At 43.6% G+C, this 27,577-nt stretch overlaps 1 protein-coding gene across 5 annotated transcripts in view; it reads left to right on the plus strand.

The window, feature by feature from the left end:
- Positions 1-27,090, plus strand: part of SLC35F4 (solute carrier family 35 member F4) — a 184,768-nt gene extending 157,678 nt beyond the window's left edge. For 4 of the 5 annotated variants that reach the window (XM_048855213.2, XM_048855215.2, XM_048855214.2 and 1 more), the window contains 5 exons: positions 5,485-5,704; positions 18,294-18,419; positions 20,724-20,916; positions 23,246-23,335; positions 26,636-27,090. In XM_048855213.2, the coding sequence (XP_048711170.1) occupies positions 5,485-5,704; positions 18,294-18,419; positions 20,724-20,916; positions 23,246-23,335; positions 26,636-26,877 (871 nt within the window). In that variant the 3' untranslated portion in view covers positions 26,878-27,090. The remainder of the gene's footprint in view (positions 1-5,484; positions 5,705-18,293; positions 18,420-20,723; positions 20,917-23,245; positions 23,336-26,635) is intronic. The other variant, XM_048855217.1, reaches the window with a different exon arrangement.
- Positions 27,091-27,577: the final 487 nt, after the last annotated feature.

The raw sequence follows: 27,577 nt of genomic DNA on the forward strand, positions 1-27,577 counted from the left end.
GCACTTGGTCTGGGCCAGGGCCCCACAAACCCCTAATCCACCTCTGCCTAGAATGGTGTTCGAAGGCATTGTGCTGCTGGAGTGCCATCTCTCGGCTAAGACACAAAAGCGAGGGAGTGGCAACTTGTGGCCATGAAAAATCTTGTGGTACTTTTTTGCAAGAGTAACATAACTGATGCCCTGGCCAAATTTTAATCCGCATAATTACGTTTAGATTCTACCTATCTACATTACCTCCTGGCAGTTTCCACTGGATTTGGTGTTCACTTCTGTGGTGGAGTGCTGCCGTGTGCCGTTAAAAACAGCCGCTGCATTACATGCCAGAGGTTGGCACGTGTCAGTGGTGAGTGAAGTGACTTCTCTGCAGGTATATGGAGAGGATGGAGTCATATAGGGTGCATTCTGGTTTACAGGCTCCAAGGGCAAGGTCTAGGTGCAAGAGCTCTAGAGAATGTGGTACGCTGCGCCAAGCTGAGGCTGAGGCCTGTGTGCACAATAGAAAAAGCGAAGTTTGCTAGAGGGCAGGTTTTAAAACAGATGGCTCTTGCCTTTGGAGATGACCTGTTTGCTTTACTACACCTTGGATTCCAGTTTTCCTCTAAGCCTGTCTGTTTGGGGAAGCCGCTGGGGCATTTGGAGAAGGGGCAGCCTGCAGGGCCCTCTCTCCTTCCCCCATCCACCAGGCATGGCCTTTGAGGAGGGGACAGGTTCCGGGGCCCTCTTTTTTCCCGCCCAATCCTGCCCCCCGGCAAGAATAGCCTTTGGACCCACAGGATGAGGTAGCCAGATTGCAGAGCCCCCTTCTAGAGTACTGTTGATGGCAGATCACCACCATGTGTGGCACTGGCTCGGGGGAAGGGAAAGCTCAGTGGTTTGAGCACTGGCCTGCTAAACCCAGGGTTGTGAGTTCAATCCTTGAGGGAGCCATTTAGGGATCTGGGGCAAAAATTGGGGATTGGTCCTGCTTTGAGCAGGGGGTTGGACTAGATGATTTCCTGAGGTCCCTTCCAACCCTGATATTCTATGAGTCCTCTTATGTAGCAGTGAGTGGTCTGATCTCTCTCCAGCTCCCAGTGCCAGCTCCCATTGTCTGCCAGTACCAGCTCTCTGCCCCGCTGACCATAGGGGATGTCAGAGAGAACCTCTCCCACAGCACATTTCTAATCCAGTTTTCCCTTATACAGAATGCACAGGGGTGTGATGTGGTGCAAAGCTTTCACCAGCACTCACTTTGCACCACCTGCATAACACACTGGTGGTTTTGGTGCTGTGTGTAATCTCCCACTCTAAGTCATGCTGGTACCACCTCCCGCCTTCATATTTTATGTAGTACAGACTCATGGGCAGTCAGACAGACTCTGATTTAGTTTACACCAGCAGAAATCCAAACAAACTCCACTGGCTGCAGTTGAGATATTTTGGATTTACAATAGCGTATAGTCCCGATCTTGCTCCCGCTGAAGTCAGTCCCAAAACTCCCATTGATTCCAATGGTACAAGATCAGACTATTAGCAAGACTGGAATCAGGACCTATATCCCTTGGAATGAAAGATACTTAGTCATATACTCATCTTTAAGCACGTGCCAGGTCCATCCATATTCAACAAAGCATTTAAGCACATGTTTAGTTCCCAGTGAAGTCAAAGGGACTTCTGCACATGCTCATAGTTAAGCTTGTACTTATATGCTTCACTGAATCAAGGCTGGTATTATTTTATTATGTTTACAGATAAAAAATGTAAGACACAAAACATCATCTTACAATTCTGGAACATGCAAAGCTCTCTCTTTCTACAGACAGCATTTCTGACCTGATCTTTGCAAAATATAATAAGTTGTAAGCACAGCTAATTCAGCAGGAGTAGCTGAGGTTATCCAAGAAGCTCACTATGCCAGCATTAACTTGTTGAATGGCACATCAGGATCCAGTTTGGAGAAGCAATTTATTGTTACCGAAGTTTACTGCTTTATAGAGCACCTTGGTTGAGTGGTTGCAAAGGAAGAGACAACTCTTAAGTCGTAAGTGGGAATTAATAGAGCAGGTGACTATCGGTGCTCCCCTGGAAAAAAATTATTTGATGGCATAATAGTACCTCCTTGAGTGCTATCCCAGTGACAATGACCTTTTAAAGGGCAGGTTTCAGAGTAGCAGCCGTGTTAGTCTGTATTCGCAAAAAGAAAAGCAGTACTTGTGGCACCTTAGAGACTAACCAATTTATTTGAGGGCAGATTTTAAAAATCGTGAGGATAATGGCTTATTAGCTGCCTGAAAGCAACAACTTTCAGAGGTGAGATTGGAAAGGTGATGAGAAGAGCAGCCCAGTGTTTGGATGAATAATGGGATTTTCTCTTGACATTGAAAAAACTAGCCATGCTGCACTTGGCCAAGACATGAGTTAGAAGGGACTTGATTGAGTTATTCCAAAGAGCACAGTAAATTCTGCTGGTGAGTCTGTTTTTGTTATGGTGTGCCTTAGTTCAGGAACAAAGGGCATCTCCATTAAGTTAATGCCCAGGATGTTCAGAACACATACAAAGAAATTATTGCTGAATGCAGTATATATGACAGTTAATATGCAGATCTCAGTTGCAGGAAGTAGAGCCAAATACTAGAATTAAAATAAACTCAAATGGCTGGATTGATAAAATGGCAGGATAATCAAATTATCCTATTATTTTGGTTATCATCAGTCATCAAATGACTGATAACCAAAATAAAGTTATGAGCGCTGATAACTAGTAATAGTATTTTTAGTGATCTAAGCTAAGCAGAATGATACATCGTGTTTCATGACACAAGCTAACTGCCGAACAAGGTCAGGAAGGAAAATCGTTTCCTATGTATTGCATCGCACGTTTGGCTAGGTATGTTATGGAGTCAAGTGTTGGACACTGCAAGAAAGGAGGATACTGGATTTGATGGACCAGTGATGACAAATCCTTTGTCCATTTTCAGAATCCAGGCTGTGAGCCTGTTGACCTCTCATATGTGTCCATTTCTTTTGGCAGTAAGGGCTTTCCCATCAAATGTCTACTTCCAGAGGGCTGTGGTAGCTCCCTACCTTATCTCTTGAACTTGGTGACTACTAGAAATCCCTCATATTTCTGGTTACCTGTGCTACAAGTACAGCTGGTCAACTTTTTTTTGCCAACTTTTTTTTTGGGGTGGGGGGGGATGAAAGATGGCTTTTCAATCAAATGAAATTTTTATGGAAAACTTTCATTTTGCTAGAAATTTTTCAGTAAAGCATTTTCAGTTTTCAGGAAAAAAATTGTAGTTTTTTGGTTTTTGAAAACGAAAATTTTTTTTGCTGAAAACTATGTATGTATTTATTTATTTTCTTGAAACCAGCTTATAGAAACCAAAAGAGAGTTTTGATGTCAATTTCCTTTGAAAAACCAAACAGTTTTGTGAGAAATTTTTAAAAATAGAAGTTTAAAAGAATTCCACACCAAAAATAATTTGCATTTTTTTGACTCGCTTTAATTAAACTACAGCACGTTCTCAGGAATACTGAGTCGTCCCACATACTTTGGAGTCTTCTCAACATTGCCACATGGCATTTGGAATACTCTTGGGTTTAAGGAATTTAGACTGGTTTCTTAATAATACCAAGTATTGTTGATGATCCAATTTCATGGGTCCTAGGTTCAGTCCACTTGGGTCTGAATTTTATGATGCATTCATTGGTGAGATAATGCGTGCTAAGAAGTGGTAATGTTAAGCTGCCTGCGAGGGATAGCTCAGTGGTTTGAGCACTGGCCTGCTTAACCCCAGGGTTGTGAGTTCAATCCTAGAGGGGGCCATTTAGGGAGCTGGGGCAAAAATTTGCGGATTGGTCCTGCTTTGAGCCCCACACTTCAAGAAGGATGTGGATAAATTGGAGAGAGTCCAGCGAAGGGCAACAAAAATGATTAGGGGTCTGGAACATATGAGTTATGAGGAGAGGCTGAGGGAGCTGGGATTGTTTAGCCTGCAGAAGAGAAGAATGAGGGGGGATTTGATAGCTGTTTTCAACTACCTGAAAGGGGGTTCCAAAGAGGATGGCTCTAGACTGTTCTCAATGGTATCAGATGACAGAACGAGGAGTAATGGTCTCAAGTTACAGTGGGGGAGGTTTAGATTGGATATTAGGAAAAACTTTTTCACTATGAGGGTGGTGAAACACTGGAATGCGTTACCTAGGGAGGTGGTAGAATCTCCTTCCTTAGAGGTTTTTAAGGTCAGGCTTGACAAAGCCCTGGCTGGGATGATTTAACTGGGAATTGGTCCTGCTTTGAGCAGGGAGTTGGACTAGATGACCTTCTGGGGTCCCTTCCAACCCTGATATTCTATGATTCTATGATTCTATGATTGAGCAGGGGGCTGGACTAGATGACCTCCTGAGGTCCCTTCCAACCCTGATATTCTATGATTCTGTATCAAGACTTCAGTCATACTTTGAGTGTCTCATGGAATCTTTTGATGAAGAAGAGAGAAAAGTAACTAAAGACGGGCCGACCTGGTTTGAGAAAGACAATGAAATTTCAAAAGGGGTGCACTCATTTGCCTTTAAGCAGGTTGGACACTAAACTACCCAATCTATCCTCTAACCTGAGACACCACTTTGAATAGTGTCACTTAGATTGTCTCTAAAACCAGAATTTTTAGCACCGACATTCCTGCGCCACCCAATATTAGCTGCCCATACAACTTCATTCAGAGCTGTGTGAAGCAACAAGAGGGTATTTGTGAATCTTCAGATTTTGTTCTCAGTTTTTATCCGCAAACAAATGTCTCCATTTCTCCTAGTGAACACAACATTTCACTGTGTGTATGACAAAAATGTAGTAAAGTGGAGCCACAAAATGTGGGTTGGGGTTTGTTTGTTTTTTTGGTCAATTTTGCTGACGGTGGGAATTTTTCCACATACCTAACAGGAGCTGTCTGGAAATATTACATTCAGAAGTTAACTGTGTCAAGACTGCAGAGTACTTGAGTTGGAGGGGATAGCTGGCTATTTCCGAGTACTGAAGGTTATTAGTATCTTACCCTGTCCCTCTTTAGACCTTACTCCTATAAAAGAAAAAAGAGAAACCTCCAGGCTGGGGGCGGGGCTGTTTTCAAGCCACTAAGAGCGGCATTTATAGTCCTTGAATCCATGGATTTAGTAGGCAGGGGCTCAAAACTCTGAGTATTATAGACACTCCTGAGTTATGCATGTGAGAACACATTACTCAGGATTGTTCCTGCATAGAGGCTGGTTCTTCCAGGTAAGTGGCTCCTATTCTATTTGCAATATCACCCTGCATGAAGTGGCTGGGAAAAGTAGGCTATGTTATTATCAGTGCTGAATATCTCACTTCCTTGTGAGTGTACTGAGTATTCAGGAAGCCCGCTTGACTATGTCTAGAACATAATAAAAGTCTAGAACGTGTTTTCCATGCTCAAGTGAACATTAAACAAAATACGAGTTGAGTATTAAACTGTTTTCTTTTCTTAGGGAATGCAGTCGGATTTTTGGTGAAGATGGTCTGACGTTGAAACTCTTTCTTAAAAGGACTGCTCCCTTTTCTATTCTGTGGACTTTGACTAATTACCTGTATTTACTGGCTTTAAAGAAGCTGACAGCCACAGACGTCTCTGCCCTGTTCTGTTGTAACAAAGCATTTGTCTTCTTGCTTTCTTGGATTGTGCTGAAAGAGAGGTTCATGGGCGTAAGGGTAATGACTTGTATGATTTTCAACCATCTTGACTTTCATAATCAATCTTAAATCCATGATTTAAAGATAGCCATTATACTAAAAACAATGTATGTATATTTTGAAACATTTCTCATTAACTTTGTGGTGCAAATCTAAATCTGAAGTCCAGCTAGGGATCTCAGTCTCTTAAGATAACAGGGTGTGGGTGTGAAGTCCAGCAGAATCGTGACACCGAATTTCAGATGGCGAATTAGCCGATTGAACTAAGAGGACCTTTGATTACCTTGTGTTTAAAGTTCTGAAATATCGTTGGTGAAGCAGAAAACACTTCTATACAAGTTTATTTTTAACTTTGTGATAAACTCTTAGGACCGTATTAGAGCAATTTCATTTGTAGTTCTGGGCTGATACTGAATTAATCATTTTAAAGATTGTTCTCTGCTTTTTCAATATACTATGTATTTCTAAGGACAACAATTTAATTTCCCCCCACACTAAACAGGGATTACATGGGACTTAAGTGGGCACAGGCCATTTATGCAGGGGTGAGTTTCACATTGAGGGTATAAGTCTGACAGAACATTGTGGATAGGAGTAGAAGTGGGATGTATATTTTTTGTAGCCCTCTGTCCCCATCTGCCCAACAAGAGAAAGATCTAACCCAAGTGGACTTGGGGAAAACTGAGCATATTTCTTATATGTAACATGCGCGTCTGAGTATGCGGAATGGATTAGGAGCTGCCTCTGAATTTTTGCTCAGAAATGTCCAGATTCTGCACCATTGCAGTCAATGAAAATATTCCCATTGACTTTAATGGGAGTTGGGTCAGGCCCTAATGATCTGATCTGGTTCTATTGCAGACAGGGTGAGTTTAGCCATTAATGTCAAAGGCAGGGCCCAGGTCAGGCACCGAGAACTGGAATGGGCCACCAGAGCTGTTGGATTTGAGTTCCTGGGGGAGGGTGATGGCGGGCTGTGCATTTGTACATCTGACCTGGCTTTTGGAATTGGGGGCAGGTACACTGAGTGGAAAATCTGCTCTTGGGCTCTGGGGACTGAGGGGAAAATTTCCTTTTCCGAAAGGGGGCTGGATGGTTTGCCAAGCTAAAAATGAGAGTATAAACTCCAGATCCTTAAGCATGTGTTTATTTGTAAGCATGAGTAATGCCATCTCTATTCAGCAAAGCACATGCTTACATGTTTTGCCAAATTAGGTCCATAGAGGAGCTTCAGGTCCAGGTGACCGGTTCCAATATAGACTAGATCAGTAATGAATTTAACCTTTTACTCTTTGGTGGGTGTCCTGCTGCACACGTGACATGAGTTTGGCAGACTCTGTCCAGTTTCCAGCAGACTGGTACCCATATGTCAGAACCCTGTTACCACTAATTAGCATCATTTTTGGCAGTCCCAGCAAAAATGCCAAGGATTAAGTTTGCATTGAGAGGAAATTAATCACTAACTTCCAGAGATTACCCTTTGAGAAGAGAGATGGGGCACATTAGAACCAGGGCACTGTGGGGAAGCCTGTATTGCTACTGTGCCTCAATTTCTCCATCTGTAAAATTGGGATAATAATACTGACCCCTGTTGTAAAGACCTTTGAGATCTGCTAGAGCTACATAAGAGCTAGGTGGTATTATAACTAATGTCTGTACAGTCTCTTTTCATGGCCAATTATTATTGTTCATAATGGTAGAAACCTTAGCAAAGACCTATGCAGGTGCTTAATTTCAAGTATGTGAGTAGTTCCGTTAAGGGAAGGATGGGAGTAATAAGTCTTGGCAGGGTTAGGGCTGAAATATATACAATGCACATATCTATTATATACCCCATTTAAAAATATTAAATCAATAAACATCAGCTGTAACCAACTACTCCTCAAGCTGTCTGTAGTTCCTTGGCTAATTCCTTGTAGGCATCATGGAAGGAAGTATGCCTTGAGGAAGGATTTGAAAGAGGAGAGGGTAACCTAGGGAGGTGGTGGAATCTCCTTCCTTAGAAGTTTTTAAGGTCAGGCTTGACAAAGCCTTGGCTGGGATGATTTAGTTGGGGATTGGTCCTGCTTGAGCAGGGGGTAAGACTAGATGACCTCCTGAGGTCCCTTCCAACCCTGATATTCTATGATTCTATTCTATGATTCTATGATAAGTCACGTTTTCTAGACCTTTAATCATTTTTGTTGCTCTTCTATGGACTCTCTCCAATTTGTCCACATTGTTCCTGAAATGTGGTGCCCAGAACTGGACATGATACACGAGACGAGGCCTAATCAGTGCAGAGTAGAGCGGAAGAATTACTTCTTGTGTCTTGCTTACAACACTCCTGCTAATACATCCCAGAAGGATGTTCGCTTTTTTTGCAACAGCGTTACACGGTTGACTCCTATTTAGCTTACGATCCTCTATGACCCCCAGGCCCCTTCCCACACTACTCCTTCCCAGGCAGTCCTTTCCCATTGTGTATGTGTGCATATGTGTACATTTTCCAGCAGTATGTCCACAGGGATCATTTTTAATGATGTTAATAATCAGGCAGGTGAGTGCTTGGGAAATGGAATGTGACAAAGGAGTGTGAAAAGCTCCAGTAGATACCCAGCCTTCTGTATTTTGGCAAGCCCTGTGCTGCTTTCACTCCTGAGACACACTGGAAACAGGTGTAGTTATATCATCTGAGAAATAAAGGACCATAAAAATACGGGGCTAATAATATTCTCTGAGCTGGTTTTTACAAAGTACTCAGCACCCACAATCAGGGCCAGATTTTCAAAAGGACTCAGCTCTTATTGGGCTTACTCAAGGGCCTAAATGGGTGCTGCTGAGGAATGAGCTGTCTTGAGAATCTGGCCCCATAGTGTAGTTACTCTGCGTGAGTTTTAGCTGTATAACTAATCATAAAGGACACGCCCTCTAAATACTGCACAGAAAGGTCCCGATCCTTCAAAAATGTCCTCATGTGCTTAACTTTGCACAACCTGTGTAATTCCACTGGAGTCAAGGGAACTACTCACAACGCATGAAGTTAAGCATGTGTGTAAGTCTTTGCAGTTTGGGCCCTGATTCAGCAAGGCATTTAAGCATGTGCCAAAGGCCATTCCTACTCCGGATGGCAGTTAAGCGCACGCTTAACTTTAAGCACATGCTTAAGTCCCATTGACTTCAGAGTTTAACATTTAAGCACATGCTTAAGTGCTTTTGTCAACAGGGGCCATAAGGGCTACGCTTGAATTTTCAAATTTGGCGTCGTCTGGTTTGAAAGAAAGCCCGCTACTGGATCACATTAGAGAGACAAAGTGAATGAGGTAACAGACGTGTTAGTCTGTATTCGCAAAAAGAAAAGGAGTACGTGTGGCACCTTAGAGACTAACCAATTTATTTGAGCATAAGCTTTCGTGAGCTACAGCTCACTTCATCGGATGCATACTGTGGAAACTGCAGAAGACATTATATACACAGAGACCATGAAACAATACCTCCTCCCACCCCACTCTCCTGCTGGTAATAGCTTATCTAAAGTGATCATCAAGTTGGGCCATTTCCAGCTTCTGTTGGTGAGAGAGACAAGCTTTCGAGCTTACACAGAGCTCTTCTTCAGGTCTGGGAAAGGTACTCAGAGTTTGTCACAGTTAAAGACAAGGTGGAACAGATTGTTTAGAGCAGAAGTAGTTTGCATATATTTCAAGGGACCATTCAAGGTAAAGTGGCCCATTAGCACCTTTCCAGTCATGGCAGGGAGGGAAGCTGGAGTGGTGGGGTTTAGTGGGTTATAGATTGTTGTAATAAACCATAAATCCACTGTTTCTATTCACTCCATGATTTTTAGTATCTAGAAAAGTTGCAAAGAAAAGCTCCCAGGCTTGTCTTTTGAAGGTGTTGTGCAGGTTTCCTTTGAGGATGAGGATTGAGAGGTCAGATATAGAATGATTGCTTTGTGAAAAGTGTTCACCCACAGGTGATGGGTGTTTTTGCCTTTTATCATTTTACTGTGTGAGTTCATTTGAGAGCGTAGTGATTGGTTTCACCCACATAGTAGTTGTTGCTGGGGCATTTAGTGCAGTGGATGAGGTACACCATGTGTGATAGGCATGTGAGGACTTATGGATCTAGAAAGGTGTGTTGAGGGGGGTGTTGATCATTGTAGCAGTGGAGATATGTCTCCAGGTTTTGCATCTGTTGTTCTGGAGGGTCTGGTGGCACTTTGAGTTGGTGAACCCCACATAGGGTATCGTCATAAAGTTATAACCCATACTCAGTGGAGATCACATCCTGAAAGAAATATTTCCTGAACCCCCCACTTCTGTCCTTCAAACAACCCCACAACCTCTCGTTGCTCATCATCAGAAGCAAGCTCCCCACAGACCAGGGCATATCCACTCAGTGTGGCACCAGACCCTGCCAGAACAACGGATGCAAAACCTGTAGACAAATTTAACATTTCATGGATCAGTTAACAGATTGTGGGGTTCTCAAGATCCTAGTAAGCCCAGGGATTCACAGTCACTTTCCTGTTCTTTATGTCTAGATGGGAGGGGGCTAGAAACTTCTTTCTGTTGTACCATGCGGTTACAGTACAGAAGAGTTTGGCAACCACTGGTATAATACATAGCTCTGCGATAGCATGTTTCCTCAGTAGATCTCCTTTGTAAAGTGCTTTGAGGTCAGTATTATTATTCCCATTTTACAGGGGGAAACAGAGGCATGGGGAGGGGAAGTGACTTGCCCAAGGTCTCCCAGCTGGCCAGTGGCAGAGTCTGGGATGGAACGCAGCTCTCCAGAGTTCCAGTCACTCTTTTCTTCTCTTGTATAAAGCTGACTTTTTACCCACGTGCTATTTTTCTGGTAAAGGTTAACAGTAAGTCTTGCTCTGAGGATACCTTTAGTGAATAATGATTATCTGGGGGAAGAGATGTGTGGAAGTTTGACAGGTTTTGCAAACAAGATGATGACATTCCATGCTTGCAATGCCCTATCCCCACCTAGCTGATAAAGATTATGATGTCAGGCCTTAGGCTTTGCTTGGGAACGGGTTTAAGCTAACCCCAAAAAAGGCACTTATCATATGTTCACATGAGGCGCATATACTCGTGTAGCCATAACAGTGCAACTGGTAAAAGATGCCAGCCTAGGACAGGTCTTAGGTGACTTGGTCTGAGGGCAATAGTGTGGGATGGGGAGATAGGCAGAGAGCACTTGCTGTGCCCCATGGGGAAGTATTCCATAACCGGTAGGTCTACCTTGTCTCCCTGGAAGCTTCTGAATTTCTCATGGCATAGCTGGGTGTCTGATGTATCCACGTTGCTCTAATCCTCCCTGTTGTGGAGTTGACTACAGTTGGAGCTGGTCCAAATGTTGCAAACACTAAGTTTGTAAGGTGGCCTGTTGACTTCAGATGCTTAACGTTAAGGACATGCATAAGTGTCTGCAGGTTCGGAGCCCTGGTTGTGTTCCTCTATGAGCTCTATTTAAATGCTCATCTTTGAAAAGAAAATCCTTTGGGGACCTCTTGCCACCTCTGGGTCTGAGCTTCTTTTCTGGAAGGCTGGTTGTAGATAGGAGACAGGTTTCCTTATATTACACTGACTAATGTTGTACTGTGCACCCCATGGACAAAAATGTTCCTTGGTGAAATGCTGCCTGGCTAACCTTTCTTCCAGGAAAGACAATGCAAACTGGTTTTAGTCATTGTCTGTTAGGTTGCCTAAGAAGGTTTCCAGCTTGTTCCATGGAAAAACTTGTTTAAAGAGCAGTCAGCTACAACAGGCCACTTTGCTTCCCTTCGACCCCTGCTGCTACTTGCCAGCATAGCAAGCCTGAAGGATACATGCTCAGGCCTCTCATGCAAGCGTAAGACAATTACTGCTCACCAGCCGTACGCTCCAGTGCTTTAGTGTATTCTTTGTAGAAGTAACTCCTAATATGAAATTTAAAATAATGTTCTTACCATTTTTTCCATTGTCAGGTCTTATTCATCCTGTGGCTGATGAGATGATGCTCATTTTGTGCTCATCGTCTTCTAAAGGCTGCCGAGGGAAAGGCTTGGCTTTCTAAAATCCTGGCAAACTGTAAAACTGTCTCTAAAATTAGTGTGGGGTTGGACTGAGAACCCCTTGCTCCTGCGCCACTGGTGAGCAGTTAGTCACCTGAGTTGTCTTATTGAAGTCAGTGGATTTACTCCTGTGAGGAAGAGGTTCACAATACGGTTCTTAGTGAGGTGCTGTTCACTAACAGTCAAATCCCGATCCCATTGAAGTCAGTGAGAGTTTTGCCGATGTCTTCAGAGGGAGCGGGATTTGACCCCAAGATCCCAGGAAAGGTACTACTGTTGCAAAAATGTGTTAGCTGCATTCGGTTAACATGTCAGAACATCACATGTGTGAGAACTCAGATCCATGGTGTTGCTTCAGGCACATATCTAGCCAACATAATAGGCAGCTGATCCACATCCATAGAAATGTATATAACTCTTCATGCCAAGGGTATAATATTAAACTGACAGGGCAGCACTGAAATGGTGTCACATGCAGTGGGTAAGTCTTTCTGGTGCAAAATTAGTTTTAGGAAGCAATTTCTGACCTGTCAATCCAGGTGGAGTATGTAGATGTTTAAAATGATAGCCAACAGCCATGTGTGCCATCACCATCTTGGCTGAAAGACTGGAGGCCAAACAATCCTCTCCGTAAGTTATTTTTGTAGAGAGACTGGACATTCCATGAAATTGGACCTCCCCTTTCCCCTGCCGAGTCAGTAGCAGCTGTAATAGCTTTGGCAGAGGAGAGGATCCTCCTCCTGTCAGATGTGGGAGAGTGACAGGCTGGCTGTCAGCCCCCAGAAGATGCCTCCAGGCCAGCTCTCCAAAGATGTAGGAAAGAGAAGTAAACTAGGTGACCATCCCTGAAAATGGCAGAAGGGGGAAAGAAAACTACAGAGGCACCTCTCCTCAGATAACAGGGAGGTAAGAGAAAAGACCAGACCTGGAAAACAGCATTGGTTTTCCGACAAGAACCACAAATTAAAGGATATTAAATTATACCTGGTAGGTAGGGAGAAGGCTCTGTGGAAATGGTCATGGAGTCTGCTGGGAATGGTGTTTTGCACAATGGTTGGACTCCTACTGAGAATTTTTTCTGAGCAAGAATTTTTTCTGAAGAACTTCAACAAAGGGGAAGTAAAAGCATCTCTGAATAATGAGGCTCAAGAACACTTTCTGTGACTCCTGTTGCTCCAATCATTAAGACTAGAAACAACAGTGCTTTCCATTGATGAGATGAGAGCTGTATGGAGGAAGCAGGAAGCTGTATACCTCCTTATGTGCCACTTTTGTAAAGTACACTGGCATCAGACGAATGGCACTGATGTGATTTTGAGGAAACGGGTTCATTCTGCCAAGTTCTGCTCTCACATACAAATCTGGGGTCACGATATTAGAAATATGTTTTAAAAAATCTCTTTATACTTGCATGCAACCCATCATTTTTGTGAGGTGTTTGATTATCAATCCAGTATAAAAGATCTACTTTATTCATCACATTTATATTTCCAGACTTAAGTTACCAGTTTCTACTGATTACTTTTCACAAATAATTCTCCTGGAATCTTAACATAAAAATGAACATGCAGGTCTTTAACATTTTAAGTAGGTGATGATTACTTCAGGGCCTTTTGATATGTCTTTGGGGGAGGAGGTTTGCAATATTACATGTGACCAGCAACAGAATATGACCAATCTATAATGCAACCCAAGATTAAAAGACACACCAGTGTAGCTGTTTGTTTATTTTTTTAAGCCTCTGAATGTGAGATGTAGCTCTGATCTCTGAGGGGGTTTGGTTATAACTCTGAATTGCTATATAGCTGATTTTTTTTTGTATCTTGTTACTTCATATCCTGGGGGAAGCTGAAAAGAAAAACAGAAATATTACGTATCTATTCATAGTCACTGATGGACTGTCCAGCTAAACAGAAGTTAATGTGTAGAATTTCTGCACTGGTGATTGCTGCTCAGCAAGGATTCCATTTAGCTTTTCAAGATTGTGTCTGAGTTCTGCATCCTGCTTACTGACGACATACCAATGTACATGTAGATCTAGCTATGAAATATTACTGTCAATTCTAGGAGGAAGAAGATTGAGTTTTATAGAGTTGACGGATAGTAGGGCCCATTAGTCTGAACTCCTGCTTATCACAGGCCATAAAATTTCACCCAAATACTTCTATATTGAGCGCAATGACTTCAGCTAAACCAAAGCATTTCAATCCTCAGGAGACTGAGGGCTAGTCTACACTAGAAAATTAGAGTGACCCAGCTACATTGCTCAGGGGCGTGAAAAATCCACATCTCAGAGCAACGTTGTTACACTGACCTAAGTCTCCATGTAGAGCAAGGAAGAATTCTTCCGTCGACCTAGATACTGCCTCTCAGGGAGCTGGATTTACTACAGCGATGGGAGAACCCCAGCAGCTGCACCTCTGTGGCGTTTTAAGTGTAAGATGTACCTAAACTGTGTGTCGCAGAGAACAGGAAAGACTTCGGTGCCACCAATGCCCAAGGCCCCTGCAGTGTCAGTGAATTAATTAGGTAAGATATGCTCAGGTGATCCACACCCCAGGGTGCAGAGGAAGGCGAGAAAACCCCAAGGTCCCTGACAATCTGACCTGGGGGGAGATTCCTTCCCAACTCCAAATGTAGCGATCAGTTTGACCTTGAGCAGGTGAGCAACACGCAGCAGCCAAACATCTAGAAAGAAGATTCTCTGTGCCACCTCAGACCAATGCTCCACCCCATCCACTGTCCCGTCTCCAGCTGTGGCCGGTCTCTGATGCTTCAGAGGAAGGTGAAGAAAAAAAAAAGAAAAGAAAACCCAGGATACATCTCCTCTTGTGTACTGGGGAAAATTCCTTCCTGATCCCTTCAGGGAGCCCGTTGAAGCCCTGAAGCATAAGGCTGGATTATAGCCATTTTCTTAATGAAGAGCTACAAGAGTTATGAGCATGTTGAGGTCAATGCAAATAAGCCTGTTCCCGTATGGAGGAATAGAATGAAGAGTGGGATGTATAGATTCATAGGTTCCAAGGTCCAAAGGGACTACTATGACCATCCAGCTTGGCCTCACTACCCCCATCCAAACACAGAGAGCTCATACAAGGTTGCATTTTTCTGGGGTTTCCTTTTCCCTAGTAGTGGCTATTTTACAGAAAGGTTCTAGAACGGAACATAAACTCATGGATCAAGTGAAGTGATACCATATACTGTGGTTGCCCATATACAGATTTTTGTACTGTTGGTAGCTGACACCTACAAGCATTTGAAGAAGAGGCATAGTGTAGTAAAGAGAGGTATAGGGTAACATTTTCAAAAGGACCCAAGCAGGTTAGAGACCTAACTTCTATTGATCTAAGCAGGTTAAGTACCTAAGATATTTAAGCACTTTTGAAAATCTCGTTAGGCACTTCTTTGTGGCTTTAGGCACTTAATATCTTTGAAAAGCTGCCCCTCCCAAATCCTCTTTTCAAAAGTGACTTAGGTCCGGCGCCTCAAAGGTATTTAGGTGCCTAATTCCCATTGACATCTCCCGTTGAAGGTGAGAGGGAAGGATGATCCACAGGCCTAAGACATGGGAAACCCAGGTTCAATTCACTGCTCTGCCATTGACTTCTTCTGTAACCTTGGGCAAGTCACTTAGCCTCTCTTTGCCTGAGGTTCTCTTTGTAAAATACAGATAATGTGCTTCCGTGCCTCACAGCGGTGTTGTGAGGAAGAAATACAAGGGTGTGAAGTGCTTTGAGATCTCCTGATGAGAAGCGCTATATAAGAAATAGGCATTGCTATTAATAATAAGGGTAAGTGGAACTGAGAATGTAAGTTCTACTTGGCACAACCTGGCTCGCTTTGAACAACCTGTCCTTTAAAGATTAATTGCCACTTGCCACTACTAAATGTGATTCTCCATGCAAAGCCCTTTGCCAAATAAGCATGTTGTTTGTCGTTCAAGTTGTATACAGTTTTGTGCATCTGCTTTATACAACAAGTTCTGCACACATTTTTTGTGACATAGAATCTGTTTGGCCATATTTACCCTGGCTCTCTGCCAGTCTCTTTTGAAGTTATGCCTGAAAGGAAAACAAGTGCACCTGGTGAAGTTTAGCTTTTCACTCCCATAAGCAGAGCTGGGATGCTAATGTAGCATTTAAATTGAAATAATAATTGATGTTAAGAAGAGAATATACAATTTTGGCTTTTTAAAAATTTGTTTTTGTTTAATTTCTGGAAATTAAAAAACTATCAAACTATCACACAGTTTTTTCATGGGAAAAACGTTACAAAAAGTGGTGGATTTTTTGCTTGCTTTTGTGTGTGTGGATCTTTTTTTCTCATAAAGAAACAGACAATGAAAAGTACAAAAATGTAAATGACTTACAGCTTGCCTGTGTTGGCCCTGTAACAAAGAAAGGGGGACCCCGCTGTATGTGCTGTGGGACTGTCCAACAGTCAGGTAGCTGTGAAAAGAGATGGATGCAAGAGTTGAAATGGGGCTCAGCTAAACCCTAGCCGAAAATCGTATCCTCGGTTACTTATCTACTAGACTGGGGGTTTCCCTCTGCCACAAAGACTTTGGTTCTGTGATCACCAAGCACATGATTTTACAAAAATGGAAGAGTCGGCTTATGCCCAGACTGGAGCAATGATATTGGGACCTGTCTCACTTGGCAGCCAAAGAAAGACTAGCTTTGTGCCATCGAGAGCAATTGTAGGAATCTGAAGAAATTTGGACCCCATGTCTAAATATGTCTGAATAAAAAATGTTGATCTGGCTCAAAGAATGCCAGACCTCCGTTCCACCTAACCCTTTCCCCCTCACCATTCCTGCCCCCCGCAGTCCTCCCTTTCCCTCCATGCCTTATTCAAAAAGCAGCGTTCTCTTGCTCAGTATTAACAGTCTCCTAAATATGGAAAAGTGTCCAAGCTGTTTGTAATACGCTGTTGAAAAACTCAGAACTGGGGTTAAGGGGCTCCCCTCGCGTTGTGACAAATACACCCAAATTGATTTTGAAATGGAGCCTCAGTCCAATCCTCTGATTATTTTGAACCTGCAATTTTGTGAGCACAAATGAAAAGTAGTTGATTATGTCAGGATCAGAGTCGTGGGAGTTTTAAATGCCGGTTTTAAAACTGACCCATCAAATCTTTGGTGAACCCTGTGGCTTTTTACAACTGTGTTCTGGGCATTTTGGTGTCACGTCGTTTAACAGTGTAATGAAATTACACATATGGATCCCGATTTTCAAACACTGGAGCCCGATCTTCAGAAGGTCTGAGCTACCACAGCTCCCTCAGAAGTCAACGGGAGCTGCGGATACCCGGCACCTTTGAAATTCAGACCACTTGTTTACCTATCTAATTTTGGTCAAGATGACTAAATCCAGAGGGGAAGATTTTCAAAGGCACAAAGGACAAAGAGGTGTCCAATTCCTAAGGAAACCTAACTACCATCTGTGCCTTTGAAAATCTCCCCAGCTTTAGGTACCTAATTTCAAGCAACTGTGTTTGAAAATTTGGCTCCTTAAATGTAATAGATCATTTAAAAAGATGGCTTTCCATACACAGCAAAGGGCCAGTTTGTGAAGCCCTGGTTCACATTAGTGAACAGTTGCCCACACAAGCAGTCCCCCTGGATAAAGTGCTTCCTAGCGTGAGGAGAGATACACAATCTAGCTGTACTTGTTGAGGTAAATCCACATTCAGTATTACCCAGTACAGATCATCCCCAAACTCTTGTTCTAAGTTTAGTGAGGAACGCTAGCTGGGATTTGGCGCCAGTGGGAGTTAGGCACACAGGTAAAATTTTCAAAAGCACCTACGTGATTTAGGCCTTGACTACCTGGGGAAATCACAATTGGATTTAGGAGCCTAAGGCCTTGTCTACATGGGGAAATTGACTGGCATAGCTTTTGCAGAATAAACTATTCTGCAGGTGTGGACACAAGTCCATAATAAAAGTGACTTCTATTCCAGAACAGAATGTCCACACAGGGAGGTCTGGCAGGAATGCTTATTCTGCAGTGCTATGCTGGTCATTTCCCCTCTGTAGACAAGGCCTTCAGGTCCTAAATCCCGCCGAGATTTAAGAACCAAAATCACCTTGGTGCTTTTGGAAATTCTACACACAAATCCCACTGAAAGTTAGGCACCGAACTCCCTTATGTTCTTTTGAAAATCCAAGACACTATCTGTAGCCATACTAAAGACTTGTTTTGTCTAGCAGCAAATTAAATTGCATAGATGATAATGTGCTAAAACTGTCTTAATCTTGGGACTCATTGCACCAAAGTGGATGTTAATCTAAAAATAATGTATGATAAAAGTTCTATCAATAGGTGCCATGAGACTTTGTGATGTTATAAACCCATATAGTTCATGATGCATATACCTTCATTACTATTTCATATCTTTCTCAATAGCTACATAATCACCTATTTAAGAGGAAACTAGAAGAACTAAAGTTAGAGAAAGTAGCTGGTAACTATCATAAAACCACACAGAGATAATCTAATCTCTTTCCAAGCAGTGAAGTTGCACTGAGCTTTAAATTTCTTTGTTTTGCTTATACAGATTGTTGCAGCAATAATGGCCATCACAGGAATTGTTATGATGGCATATGCAGATGGTTTCCATGGCGATTCAATTATCGGGGTGGCATATGCTGTTGGATCTGCATCCACCTCTGCACTCTATAAGGTGGGTCATAATGTTTTGTTAATAGCAGGGAAATATTCTTATTCTCTGCATCATGCGTTAAAAAATACACACGTTGAAAGCAAGCCAGGTTAAAAATATATAAGGCTCACCTTTGCTGCATAATTTAGATTCTAAGCAGGAAATGTCAGAAAAGTTATTACAGAGATAATTACTTTGTGACAACCATGTATTCAGAGGGGCTTTGCTTCATGAGCCTTAATGAAATCTCTATTATTATACTGCTGGAAGATTATCATCTATGATTTCATTGTTTTTTGCCATGGCAATTTATTGACACTATTTATAATGGGCTTGCTCCGCACAACGAGAAAATATTGAATGCTGTTAAACACCATGTTTCTTTGATGATGGCAAAATCCTCATCTCTTCTGCACTGCAGATCTCACTGCATTGCATATTCCGTGCTCGTTCTGGGTTGGGAACTCCCATCCAGGACAATGGAAGTAGTGCATGCAGCCTTGGAATAGAGGTGCGCAGGGTATGAGATTGCACTATTCTACCCCAGAGGTTCTACTTCAAGGCTTTATTCGAAGGAGTGCTCTCCTTGATTGACATTTTCTCTTGATTGACATTTAGTGAGAATGGACACTGCATGCACGCAGGCTCCCTGCAGTCAGTGGGGTGGAGTGTGAAGCAGAATGTGGATCAGTGATGTGGAAGGAATCTAAAGCTAGCTTCCAGCTTCATCCTTAACTGGACGTGTCAGGTTCACCGGGAATAGTCACTCAATATGGATGAATTTGGGTCAATGGGGATGAACTCTGCAGTGATTTAACCCGCCTGTGGGTCCCCACCTGACTTCAGAGACCCTATGGGCCTGATTTTCCTCTCACACCAGCTTTACATTGATTTTTGATGGAGTCATTCGTGATTTACATCCATGCGAGGTCAGAGTTGAGCCCTATCACACTAAATATTTAACCGGGCTTGGCTCTAGGATTGTATTTTAGTTACATTTGTTCCTTGTGAAATATTTTTATAGGGTCACGTTACCGTTGCTGGCTCAAAGCTGGCCCCGTTTGTACTGTGAGAAGGATGTGGTTGAGTTGTGTGGACACAAAACTGAGAATGGGGATCACCTGAGTTTTAATCCCAGCTCTCTCTCTCTCTCTTTCTGTCTCAGACTCTTTTTTTGAGGCCATGAACCACTGATTTAAGCCTTGATTCATCAAGGTACTTAAGCTTGTGCCTAACTTTAAGCACATGAGTAGCACCATTGAAGTCAGTGGGACTACTTGTGTCTAAAATGAGGCATGTGCTTAAGTACTCTAATGAATTGGGGCCGGGGGCCCAAATGTTCAAGAAGGCTTCCAATTTTGGGTGCCCACCTGCAGCATCGGCTAACTTCAGCCATGGTTGGGGCTGCTCCGCACCTCTGGGAAAAAAATGGCTAGGTGCTGGATAGGCCCAAAGGAAGTGTCTGCCTTGGGGAGACAGACCAGACAGCGACATGGAGAGTAGTGGGTCAGAAGTGATATCATACACATGAAGGAGCCAGCCAGAAAGGCTGTGTCCTGACAGCAAGGGGTAGATTGTTTAACCCTTCCTCATGCGCATGGTTACTCACACAACCAGTCCCATTCAAGCCAAAGGGTCTCCTCACAAGCATAAATGATTAAAGGTCTAGAAAACATGACCTGTGAGGGAAGTCTGAAACAATGGGGTGTGTTTAGTTCTGGAGAAGAGAAGACTGAGAGGGGACACGAATGCAGTTTTCAAGAATGCAAAAGGTTGTTACAAGGAGGAGGAAGAAAAATGGTTTTTTTTTAACCTCTGAGGATAGGACAAGAAGCAATGGGCTTAAATTGCAGCAAGGGCGGTTTAGGTTGGACATTAGGGAAAACTTCCTAACTGTCAGGGCGGTTAAGCACTGGCATAAATTGCCAACGGAGGTTGTAGAATCTCCATCATTGGATATTTTTAAGAGCAGGTTAGAAAAACACCTGTCAGGAATGGTCTAGATAATGCTTGATCCTGCCACAAGGGCAGGGGACTGGACTAGATGACCTCTCGAGGTCCCTTCCAGTCCTATGATTCTATAAGTGCTCACCAGGAGAGCAAGGCCTATAAAGTTTTAATAATACAGGGCCAGATCATCCCCTTCTGTGGTAATACCCACTGGAGAGGGTTCTGGGGGGAGGAAATCTCAAAGACCCTCTTGCAGAGCTCTTCCATTATCAAGGGGAAAGTTTAGTCCATCCCACCAGCAGAGCTTTGCAGACATGGGAGAACTTCACTTGCAACTGGATGTAACTGTTTTAAAATCTTCCCTTTCCACCACAGGTTTTGTTCAAGATGTTTCTTGGAAGTGCGAACTTTGGGGAAGCTGCTCATTTCATTTCCACTCTGGGTTTCTTCAATTTAATCTTCATCTCGTTTACCCCAGTCATACTGTATTTTACAAAAGTGGAATACTGGTCTCCCTTCTCTGCCGTGCCGTGGGGTTATCTGTGTGGAGTAGCCGGCCTCTGGTTAGGTATTTGCATAACACTTTTTCCATTTTTCTAATGCCTCTCATGTTATTTACTGCAGGATCACCTTGAAACAGCTGCCCACAGGAAAATTCTCCTTTCTCTAAACGTTTCAATGGCAGAGTTCCTTTGTAGCGAACATGTCCATCTCACCTCCCAAGGGACGCCACTGGGGCTGCTTGGAAAATGGTTAACATAGCTCCTGAAAACTTGGTGGGGGGGGGAAGTCCTAATTTAAACAAGAAATGCTGAGCTGCTCTAGTAATTCTGTCCCTTTTTACGTTCACATTTTTACAGTGGTGCTTCTGCTGCCCCATTGTCTTACATACAACTGGCTTATTTTCCAATAAACTTGATGTAGCTGCTTGTATTTAGTTAGTCATCCAAATGTTAGTTCTTGGAGCACTGTCCATTGATCATTTGTTGTGGTTGTGCTCGTAGTTAGAGGCCGACGAAACCAGGGCTTCTTTATGCTGAATGCTGCAATAGCTTGTGCTCCACTTTGGTGCAAATGAAAGGCTGCACGGCCTTTAACGCCCCTGCTCCATTTGCGAAGTTTCCTCTTTCAAAGAACGGTTGCCAGTGCTCCTCAGTCTATGAAGAGAACCATTGAAATTGACCCAGGTCTGCTTTACACTCAGTTTCCTTTGCTAATAATGAAAGCGTCCATCTGTTTGGAACCGAACAGATTTTTTTTTATCTCAGCCGTAAGTACACTAAATGGAAACGCTTTTGGGAAAACTATTGTTCGTGCCGAGATGGGTTTCCCAGCCACTCAGAGACTGAATCAGAAGGGATGGCAGAGGTGTTGAGAGATTAGACTCTCTTCCACTTGCTGCCCTAGACCTAATTACATCCACTCTACCGGTGTCTAAGAGCACCAAGGTAGGTATAATTTATCATCCAGGGAGCTGGTTGAATACGGATGTTAAAGAGCAGCTGCTGCACACAGCAGGCAGAAAGCGAGCATAAAATCCTCAGTGTTGCTAGCTCTGTGCCATGCCCCTTCCTGATAACACCAGGGTAGGAGCAGGTGGTGTGGCCATGGAGAAGCGCGGCCTGGCTGGGGTGCAAGGTGCTATTGCACAAAACACTCCCTCGCTGATAGAATGTCCCCTTGGGGGCTGTTTCCAGCCCGTGCAATCTGCAGCAGCAGCCCTGAGGCCGCTCTAAGTTGTACTGGGGCCAAACTCTCTACTACGCAGCTCCAGAACTGGGGGATGGGGGCGTAGTTTGGCTGCACCTGAGGGTTCAGCCCCAGAAACCTAGCTGAGCTCAGGGGGATCTAACTTAGCTGCATTCAGAGATGATGTCTGTCTGAGTGGTGATGGTAGCAGCAGTGCATAATAGAAATAATGCTGCTCCAAGGGGACTGAGGCTCAAGAAGGGAAAGGGAAACAGGAAAGGGGAAAACAGAATAACGGATGAGCCTGAATCAACCCAGTACCCCCACAGATGCTGGGTCATACAATATAGTGCAGCATATATATATATATAGTGCCCTGTCCTTCAACTGCCTTCACTTTAAAACCCCTTTAAAAGGATGGGAGGTTTCAGTGACGCTCTAATAGCTTATCATCTTTCACTTGGCTAGGCCTCCTCATGCTGCAACATCCATTTAGTAGCCATGGCCCTACTCGTAAGGGACTGTGCATCCAAAAAGAACACCTCCCCTCTGGTACCTGCACTTCTGAAAGCCCGTGAAAGGGAATTCAGAGTCCTCTCCAGTTACGCTGCTGCTCTCATTTCATCCGCTGGCCACTTCCCCGTGAACTACAGAGTAGTTGACTCCCTTCTTTTTTCAGTGGCTGAACAAAAAGGACAGGGCTGGCTACCCTTCAAAAGTGGTAGGCACATGTGCTTCTTGCTGCCATGCTCCTTTCATGGATTGTGTAGCCAGAGGCAGCACCTCCTTAGCTGGTGAAATGCTACCCCCGGCTCCATTCCTGGCCTGTTGAGACAGCAGAATTCCACCCTAACCCAAGAGGGACTAGCATGTTTGAGAACAGTCCTGGTTTCTTTTGTGGGTAGGGTGTAAAGCACTTCTTGAAGACACCCATTGCTCCTCGGAGCCTGGCTGCAGCTTCAGTTCAAGCTTCAAAACAGGAAAGTGGCCCATTCTGAATGAGCAGTTTTTTTTAAATACGAACTTACAGCCAACCCTTCTCTCCTTCCCCATGCAAAACTTACATTCTGCTCGTGACACATGCAGGATCAGGCCCTTGATGGGCAAGAACTTATTAGAGTGCCTAATGTAATTTAAAAGTTGAGAAAGTCCGTCTGTGACTATTTTATTACTTCCAGCATCTCATGTATCATTCTCTGTCTTTACAGCTTTTAACATATTGGTAAATGTTGGAGTTGTGCTGACATATCCCATCCTAATTTCTATCGGGACAGTGCTCAGTGTTCCTGGAAATGCAGGTACAAATAATGCAATTAATGAATAAAAATCATAGAACAAATGTACTAACATTTGAAGTAATTTTTAAGGGCAAATTACGTTGCCATATTTCTTCGGAAAGATTTACTAATGTAACCCTTCTGCCAGGTGGAGCCAGCAGCAACCAGGGTCGGGTTCAATATCTAAGGGTTCCTTTCCATCGATACAATACAGAACCAGCTCGAGCCCCCACCCAGTAACCTGGGAAATTGACACATACCCCCTGGGTGCCTCTGAGAGGCAATACTTCCCCACTCGCAAGCATAGAGTCTGAATGTAGAAAAGAAACTTTTAATAAAAGGAGGGAAGTAACGTGGTGTTAATTTGGGAAAACACCACAACTAGGGTTCATAAACATAAACCATGAATAAAAGACCCACCCCCAAGTAGGTTGGTCAGTGTCCTTGTCCCCTCAAGTTCTTAAATCCAGCCACCCAAAAGTCCCTTTCACGTGCCCGACCCTTCTCTGCACCCCACTCACAGTCACTGTCCTTGGTCAGTGCAGACCCAGAGTGCAGAGGTGCATCTGCAGAGTTCACTTCCCCTCTGACTGAAGGGGTGGTAAAGAGGCACCTTACTCTCTCCACTGCTTGGGCACTCACTGGTTGCTCCTGCTGGCCACCTGATGGCTGCTCTCACGGGGCCTCTTTGCTGGTCACCTGCTCACTGCTCTCGTCTCGCCTCTCCACCAGCCGCCTTGCTGGCCACTTGTTGCACCTCTCCAGCCACTTGTTCACCAGCTGACTGTCAGTCACCTTCTGCTGCCCCTTGCTGTGACCTCTGCCCATCAGTCTCGTAGTGATTGTAGCTCTGTGCAGGCTGGCCAGAAAACAGTCCTGCCACAAGTGATTGCAGCTTTCAGTGATTTCAGCTCTGGGCAGAAACACAGTCCTGCCACAAGTGGTTGCAGCTCTCATTGAAAAAAGAAAAGGAGGACTTATGGCACCTTAGAGACTAACCAATTTATTTGAGCCTAAGCTTTCGTGAGCTACAGCTCACTTCATCGGATGCATACTGATGAAGTGAGCTGTAGCTTTCAAAAGCTTATGCTCTAATAAATTGGTTAGTCTCTAAGGTGCCACAAGTCCTCCTTTTCTTTTTACGGATACAGACTAACACGGCTGCTACTCTGAAACAGATCTCACTGAGCAATTTACAATAACAGAAAAGGCTCCTAATGAAGCCTATTTAGCTCTATTCTTTGAACAGTCAGGAGGAACAGGTTGCACCAGTCTTAAAGAGGACCCTTGTTGAGGGTGTGCAGCCTCCTGGCTGGGAGATCTGCTGCCCCCCCCCCACACACACACACACTTTCACAGGTCTCTGACATCCTTTGGGACAGGTTAAGCACAGTCCTGCTTTTCTGTATTCCCACAATAATTACAACATTGGTAACCATATTTCACTACCCCTGCATTTAGAACTAGGGTGATTTCTACCCAATCCCAGCCAAAGTTGATCACTTTGACACTGCTGTATGTGTTAAATATGTAAGCAAAGCAGGAGCAAACTGTATTTACATAAACACACCCAAGTCTCTCCCCCTCCCAGCTAGCTGTCAGGGAAGCATTCACTCAGACCTTGCTTACACTAACTTAGTTCACATTTTAAATAAACATGAAGCTGCCAACACTAGAGCTGTGCAAGAGGTTTAGATTTTGCAAGTGCAATTTTTCACTGGGAAATTAAAAGTCAATATATGATTTTCTAGTACAGTAACTCCTCACTTAACATTGTAGTTATGTTCCTGAAAAATACTACTTTACGTGAAACAATGTTAAGCAAATCCAATTTCCCCATAAGAATTAATGTAAAGGGGGGGGAGGGGGTTAGGTTCCAGGGAATTTTTTTCGCCAGACAAAAGACTATATTTTATACACACACACATATACATACATATTATACATACACACACACACACATATATATACACAATATATATATACATACACACACACACATATATATATACAATATAGGTTTTAAACAAACAGTTTAATACTGTACACAGCAATGATGATTGTGAAGCTTGGTTGAGGTGGTGGAGTCAGAGGGTGGGATATTTCCCAGGGAATGCCTTACTGCTAAATGATGAACTAGCACTCGACTGAGCCCTCAAGGGTTAACACATTGTTGTTAATGTAGACTCACACTCTACAAGGCAGCACGGATGGAGGGAGGGGAGACAGCATGACACAGAGAGACAAACCACACACCCTGTGTATGAGAGAGAGAGACGCGCATTGCCCCTTTAAGTACACTGACTCCACTCTAAGTACATTGCCTTTTTAAGTAGATCAGCAAGTTGAGACAGCCGCTGCTGCCAGCAAGCTCTCTCCATCCTGAGCCCTGTCGTGTCCCCCACACCCTGCCTGCTCTGTGGAGATCGGGTAAAGGAGCGTAATGTGGGGGGCAGGAGCAGAGGGGAGGATGACACCCTGACATTAGCACCCTTCTTCCCCCACCCTGCACAGCAAGCAGGAGGCTCCTGGGAGCAGCTCCAAGGCAGATGGCAGGAGCAGCACATGGCAGTGGGGGGAGGGACAGCTGAACTGCTGGCAATTGATAGCTCGCTGGGCGGCTGCCTCACAGGGAATGGAGGGGAGCGGGGAGCTGATACGGGGGCCGCCGGCTCACCTTGGTTCCAAGCCCACCAGCTAGCTCCAACAGGCTGCTCCTTCTGCAAGCACTGGACAAAGCAGGCGGCTGCCAAACAACGTTATAAGGGAGCATTGTGCAACTTTAAACGAGCATGTTCTCTAATTGATCAGCAACGAAACGACGTTAACCGGGACGATGTTAAGTGAGGAGTGACTGTCCATGTAACTCCCATAATAACCTACGGGCTTGGTTGTGCACCTGGGTGGGCTATCTGTTGCCGTGGTCTGGGACAGGGCAGGGGTGGAGAGTGGGTGGAGCTTTGACTTCACCTCCCAGCATGCTGGCCAGCATAGCTGCGCCAGTGCAGATGGAGAAGTAATCTGTGCCAGGTATAGGACTAGCAAAGATTACTTCCTCCTTGCTGCATGGAGAAAGTAACCAAGGACCAGACTGTAACTCTCTGACTTTTACTCAAGGCTTGTGTGAATTTTACAATCTAGCCTTAATATTGAATGACTTACAGTACACATTACTATTAAAACAGAAGGTATGGAGGAAAAGTGAGGCTTTCCAATAAAACTCACTGTTAAAGTTATAGGAAACATACAAGACTTGTTTTGACAAAGCCATACCAAGCAGAATGACAGTATTTGATTTCACTGTCTTTTCCCCCATTGTAGCTGTGGATCTCCTAAAACACGAGGTGATCTTCAGTGTAGTAAGGTTGGGTGCCACAATCATCATCTGCACTGGATTTTTGCTAATGCTGCTGCCCGAAGAATGGGATGAAATCACCCTGCGATTCATCAACAGCTTAAAGGAAAAGAAAAGTGAAGACCACGCAGAAGATATCACAGACTCCAGTGTGCATACAAGGAGCAGAAGCAGAGCCAACGGGACAGTGTCTATACCACTGGCTTAAAGCTGGCGAACATTAACTGCACGTGAATGTATATTCTGTGAATATAATTTAATTTTCTCACTACTTGTATGCTAAAATGACAGTATTACTCTGAACTGGGGATGAATTATAAAATAAATGATAAACACATCAATAATAAATGTTTACATTTATACACTTACAAAGGAACAGGTGTAAATAACCACAATAAATTCTTTTGTAATGAAACGTTAATCTGCATTCTATTTAGTTGCCTTTTTATAAAAAAATCAAATCCACTGTGCAACTTCACAGCTGTGCTTCTGTTAACAAAAAGGGGAGTGGGTGAAGTCTTCAAAGGCCTGATTTGTATGTTTGTTTAGTTCCAGCCTGCATCTACATCAAAAGTTAAACATTCATGTTTTCCAAATTTAATGATTTGACATTTGTACAAGGTGGTACCGAAAAGGCAGTGGACTCATTTTAAAACACCCAATCAAGAATCTTGGAACCCTAAAATATGAAGGGAACTGAGGTCTCACATTAAAGTTTCAAATTTTTATTAAAACATACAAATATATTCTCAAGGATATAAATTCACCTATGTAATTCTATTCCAGTGCTGCTAAATATGCAGAGGAAGCTAGCTGAGCAAAATCTGGAAATACGACAGTGTCATTTCTTAGCTCACAATTAAATGTGATCACACGGAGTAATACCTTGCTCCATGAGTACTCCCATT

The sequence above is a fragment of the Caretta caretta genome, chromosome 6 (genome assembly GCF_965140235.1).
Source record: "Caretta caretta isolate rCarCar2 chromosome 6, rCarCar1.hap1, whole genome shotgun sequence".
In the NCBI taxonomy this organism is placed as follows: Eukaryota; Metazoa; Chordata; order Testudines; family Cheloniidae; genus Caretta; species Caretta caretta.